General features: G+C 51.2%; 1 protein-coding gene across 1 annotated transcript; it reads right to left on the reverse strand.

Moving 5' to 3' along the window:
- Nucleotides 1-253: 253 nt before the first annotated feature.
- LOC112836910 (large ribosomal subunit protein uL11-like) lies at nucleotides 254-804 on the reverse strand. Its single transcript, XM_073880020.1, has one exon. It carries the CDS (start codon nucleotides 802-804, stop codon nucleotides 307-309), a length of 498 nt encoding a protein of 165 aa, XP_073736121.1. The 3' UTR covers nucleotides 254-306.
- Between the last annotated feature and the right edge of the window lie 5,201 nt (nucleotides 805-6,005).

The following is a 6,005-nucleotide window of genomic DNA, read 5'->3' on the forward strand; positions in this document are numbered from 1 at the left end:
CCCCAGAAATTTTACTCCTAGTTCTCTGTTCAGGAGAGACAGATACAAGACAAAGTCCATACAAAGACTTGGTCACAAGGAAGTGCAGCACCATTCATAACAGCCCAAAGCTGGAAACAACCCACACAACCCTTGAAATGTTGAACAGATAAACTGTGTATGGCCATAAAATAGAATACCATTCAGCATTAAAAAGGACCAAACTTTTGTCCCTGAGCTTTATTGACATATCATTGACAGTCATGGAACAAACTTTTTTTTTTTTGGTTGTCAAATGATCCTTTATTGAAACATTTTCCTTTGTAGTTAACTAGCCGGGCATTCCAGCGCACCACTGTTGATGTCATCTGTGATGTCATGAGGGTGGCGGCCATCTACATTGCAGCCCACAGACTGGGCAGTCCCGAGGATCTCTTTAATGGTTCCAGAGAGTTCTCTCTCTAAAGATCGGTGTGGCATCTGTCGGGCAATATTGACGATCTCATCAAAAGTGATATTTCCACTGTGCTTACTGTTTTTCTGCTTCTTTCTGTCTCTTGGTGGTTCCTTGAGGGCTTTGATAATCAGGGCAGAGACAGAAGGTACCACTTCAATCTGGGCCTGTCTGTTCTGAATGGTCAGTTTCACCGTAATCCTTAGACCCTTCCAATCACCAGTTGCCTTGGCGATGTCATCACCAACCTTTTTTGGAGACAGACCCAGCGGGCCTATCTTCGGGGCCAGGGCAGACGTGGCACCGACTTCGCCACCGGTGCACCTCAGGTACACGACTTTGATCTCGTTGGGGTCGAACTTAGGCGGCATGGCGGAGGTGGCTGGTGTTGGATGAACCCGGATTCGGGACAACCGAAGAAAGTTGCACCTTTGCCTCCCCAAGCCGAAAGCCAAAAGATGGAACACACTTTTGATTCATGCTACAATATGGATGAACTTCAAATGCATGCAGCAAAGAGAGGGAAGTCACACAAAACGCCGTATGTTGTATGATTTCCTTGATAGGAAATGTCTACCAAAGCAAATCTCTAGAGGCAGAAGGCAGACCAATCAGTGTCTGGGGATGGGAGTGGGGCCTGACTAACTATAAAAATTCATGACAGAACGTTTTGGATGATAAAAACGTTCTGAACCTGGATTGTGGTGATAGTTGCCCAGATGTATAAATTGATTGGAAATTATCCCAGGGTACATATACGATGGATGAAATTCCTGGCATGTAAAATATATCCCCATAAAGCTAAAATGAACAAACGGAGGAAACACCAACTCGTTTTATGAGTCCAGCATTACACGGACACCAAAACCAGACAGAGAGATCACAAGAAAAATATTTAGGGTGAAGAGTCCCTATGTCTACCATTTACTTTGAAATGTACTGAAACCAAGACAGATTATTGAATGGATGAAGGGATGACCAGATGAATAAAGATGTGACAAAGGATGTTTAGTACAATGGTAGGATCTAGCATTAGGTATTTGGGTGTTCACTGTAAAATTCTTTCAACTTTGCGGTACCTTTGAAATCTTGAATGATAAAACGGAGAAGGAGAATGAAATCATAGCACAGGACACGGCTCAGCTGCGATTATTTTTTATGAAGTCAAACAATGTAAATAATATTGAGTTCTTCCAAAAGGGAAAAGAAAAAGTTTAAAAACTAGGTGTCACGGTGCCTAGGTGGATCGTCTGTTGGGCATCTGACTCTCCATTTCAGATCAGGTCACGGTCTCGGGGTCATGAGAGCAAGCCCTGCGTGAGGCTCCACATTCAGCGGGGAGTCAGCTTGAGATTCTCTTTCCCTCTCTCTCTGCCCTTCCCGTTCATGCTCTCTCTCTCTCTCTCTCTAAAATAAGAAAGAAAGAAAGAAATCTTAAAAAAATAAAAAAAGGTGGCTCACTGAGCTCATACAATTTTGCTGAGCTCCCAGGTACATCCTGGAATAAATTTACATCAAGCCCAGGTCCTTAGTAAACAGGTCATGATAAGCTCAGTTAAAAGGCATTAGCCTTAGTGGCACTTGGGGACTCGAGCCCAGCTTTTGTCATAAGCATCTGCTGAACAGAAGACCCTTTGCTCCTTAAGCATCATGACTCTCATTCCCTTTGGATCACTCAGTGTTGCCCATCCCCCCACAGTCTCCCACCCCCTAAGGTGCCAGGCCATGCACCGCACCTTGCAAGAGTAAGAAAAGCAGCTGTCGTGCTCTGAAAATTGTGCTCTGAGCCAAGTATTTTATCCACATTATTTGAGTCTTGCCAAAAAGGAAAGAAAGGAAGGAAGGAAGGAAGGAAGAAAAGGTGTCATTGCCCATTTTACAAGCAAGTAGATAGAGGCTACGATGATTAACTTTATGCGTCAACATGGCTAGGGCAGGGTGCCCAGATGTCTGGTCAAGCACGAGTCTGGGTATTCTTGTGAAAGTATTCTCTAGATGTGATTAACATTGAAACCAGTTGACTGATTAAAGCAGATCACCCGCTGTAACGTGGGTGGGGCTCATGCGTTCACTTCAAGGTCTCAAGAAAAGGACTAAGGTCTCCAGAGGAAAAAGGAATTATGCCCCCTCGACATCAATGATTCCTGGGCTTCCCACCCTGCCTGCCTGCCCTGCATTTCAGACTTGCCGGCCACCAAATCCTTAAGACAAATCTCTCTGTATATACACACATCCTCTATGGCCCTCTCTCTCTTTCTCTACAGTCTCTGTTGTTGACAACTACAGAGGGGGCTCGGGAAAGGTAACGTCTCGGTGTCACACTCCAAGGGGGAGGCAGTGCGGGCATTCGGACCCAGGCCAGGTCAGCTCCAAAGTCACGTTCTTAACCAAACAGGACCACGGCCCTTCCACCCTGGACTCTGGGGGACTGAGTCAGCTGATGCCCCAGATCCAAGTGTCTGAGGTGCCTAACTCCACAGACCCCTCCAGGTGAGGACAGCGGGAGGGAAAGGGCACATCCCTTTTTTCTTTTCTTCTTCTTTTTTTTAATATTTTATTTATATATTTGACAGAGAGAGACATAGCGAGAGAGGGAACACAAGCAGGGGGAGTAGGAGAGGGAGAAGCAGGCTTCCCCGCGGAGCAGGGAGCCCGATGTGGGGCTCGATCCCAGGACCCCGGGGTCATGACCTGAGCCGAAGGCAGACGCTTAACGACTGAGCCACCCAGGCGCCTGAGGGCACATCCCTTTTTTCGAGGCTGCCCAAAGGAGCCTCTCCTCAGCCCCTCCTGAGTCACGGGGGCCACATGGGGTGTCACCTCTCAGGGGGAGATTTGATTAGTCCGATTTGGGTTTCTAGTTCATCCTGACAACCCACACTCCAGACGCAGGGCTGGGAGGCCCCAGGAAACCTCATTCGTAGGTCACGGCGCCACCTACTGGTCCATTGGACGGCCAGCTGCAGTAACCGAATGCCCCCTGCTCTCTGTGGCCAGGACATCATCCCCATTTTACAGATTGGCAAACAGAGCTTTTGCTCGCCACTTTCCCCCATTCGCTCGATCATGTGCTAGATGCCAGGCACGATACCAGATGCTGGGGGTTCAGAGAAGCCAGTCCTCCACGGAGGGACTGACAGAACGAGTAGGGGAAAAAACCAGTAAAGACAGAGGTGGAAAGAGTAGAGTGGGCACCCCAAAGGGAGGCCAGTTGTCGTGGGAAGGAAAGGCTTCACCGGGGAGATGCTGGTGATGGTGGGCTGAGGTTTTGAAATTCTGGAGGCGTCTGCCAGGCTGATGGGAGGGGCCATGGGGGATCATTTGATTCTCAAGTCAGGACTCTTCCCCAAGCACAGGAGGACAGGTGCCGGGAAGGGCATCTTAGCGAGCAGAAGATGTGTTTGGCGGAGCGGGACTTGAGAGCAGGGTGTGAGATGGGATCAGTCGCACACGGGGGGCAAATGGGCCAGGACTCGGGCCCCAGCCTCGCACACAGTTGGCCCCAGAGCCCCCTGGGGCACCTCCGCCGGTCTCACCATGGAGACCGTGCTCCGCCACGCTAAGGAGTCTGAACACGTCTCCCCAACAACGGGGAGTCCCGAGGAGCTGTTAGGTTAAGCCAGTGAGTGAAATGATCTGACGTGCTTGGGGAAGGCAACCCTGCCGAGTGGGGATGGGGTGACACCAGAAGCAGGGATCACCCTTGTAGGGATGATCATCGCAGCAGGGGATGCCAACCCTCTGACCTCCAGCAGCGGGGGTGAGGAACGAGAGGCCAGGAGAGACGAGAGATCTGGGGGCACAGACTCGGTTGAGCTGGGCGATGAACTAGAGGTACAGGGAGAAGCCAGGGGGGTGACCAGATGACGTCCCGGTTTGGGGCTCGGTTGACGGTTCGTGGACGTGAAATAAAAGGAGACTTGGAAGACAAGATGACGAGGTTGTTCCTGACATGTTAGCCCGTGGGAGTCCCACCTGTAGCTGCTGGAACATTGCTTGGATGAGCGGAATAGAGACCAGTGACTCCAAGTTGGCAGTGAGTGGAGAAGTCCTCAAGGGGACGAGGCCGTGATGGCATCATTCCTACATGGCTACACTGTCAGAGACCCCGTACTTGAGCTGTACAAGGCGGCATACAAACCAGCCCGAGACCTGGTGCCTTCCACCAGCATTTCGCCTCGTGCTTAGGGGCCTGCGGTGACTACGGTTTGGCTGGGCAGCCGATTTAGGCTGCGGGTCAGTGGGCTTTGCTTCAGGTCGGGGTCCCATCTGTTTCCCATGTCTGTCGCTCATGCCGCGTGATCCTCCGAGATACGGTGGCTACTCAGGGCACCATCTAATGATGACAGCAGCGCCCAGGAGGGCTGATGACCACGCACGGTTCGCCTGAAGGCCTCGGTCGTGCCCCCTGCACACCGTGGTGGCTGCCTAGCTTCTAAAGCAAGGTCCCAGCATGGCTGACGCCAACCAACATGACAGGGCGAGAGCTATGCTCCAAGCCGGTCATGCGCTGCAAGCTCACAGGGCAGACGAACGAGGGACTGAAAATGTCCAGTGTACCACAGCCAGGGAGCGCCTCCCTGTTACACTGTGTGCTCTTTCCTCGCTCCCTGTCCCCAGCCTCAAATGGCCTCCTGGCCCCCTGCCCTGTGCTGTAATGCAGCACCTTTGGGTCCATTTCCACATCTTCCCCCAAGCTGTGTGATCCTGGAAACGTCATGTTCCTTCTGAGTCTACATCATCTGCTAAAACCTCACCTCCTGAGACTGTCATAAAGATTACATGGGATGATGTGTAAGAAACACCCTGTCCTGCTCAGGGACCAGCGAAAGTCCTCTCTAACCCATAGATCTCTCAACAACTACCATGTGTCCTGCGGACTCTTAAACCGTCGGCATCCAGTGGTTTCGAGACGCAAGAGAAGTGGCTGGAAGTCTCTGGAGAAATACCAGATTTCCAGCCCCGTTGATTCCAATTCACGTGGAGGGGATTGCTTTAGGTGCCCCAGACGATTCTAAGGCACCCCCACTGGCGTCTAGCACATGCTCAGCTCTTACTCGACTAGTTCACCGGTTTCGTGGGTTAAAGACTCAGGTGTGAGTCCTCGTAACCTTCGGGAGGAGGAAGGGAGGCTCTCCGTCCCCAGCCACGCCACCACTGCATGGACGGTGGCGTAGTGCCCACCTGTGTCTGCCGTACCTGGGTGTCCAGACTCCGTTTCACACTCTGCTAACACAGATGCGAACGGTTTTATGTACCACGTTTAGCCTTTGTGATGGCAAATACGACACACAGCCACTAGAGATGAAGAACGTTTCACAAGTAGCCACGGCCAGAGTAATGAACATGTCTGTTTATTCACTTACAAACCTGGTAGCGTGAAAAGAACATCTTAATTAAAATCCGGCTTGATTGAGATACAGGGCACGATGTCACTACCGCCCTCGTGGACTCAGAAATGCTGGTCGCTCTGGGTGCCTAAGATCAGCAGGGCTCCCGAGAAAGATCCCATCCCCTAAAGTGCCTCAAACGTCCTCAGGACCTCGTGCTGTCGCCACCCAGGGACGGGAGT

The sequence above is a fragment of the Callorhinus ursinus genome, unplaced genomic scaffold (genome assembly GCF_003265705.2).
Source record: "Callorhinus ursinus isolate GAN/ISIS: 27379988/994484 unplaced genomic scaffold, GSC_fseal_2.0 scaffold37, whole genome shotgun sequence".
Taxonomy (NCBI): domain Eukaryota; kingdom Metazoa; phylum Chordata; class Mammalia; order Carnivora; family Otariidae; genus Callorhinus; species Callorhinus ursinus.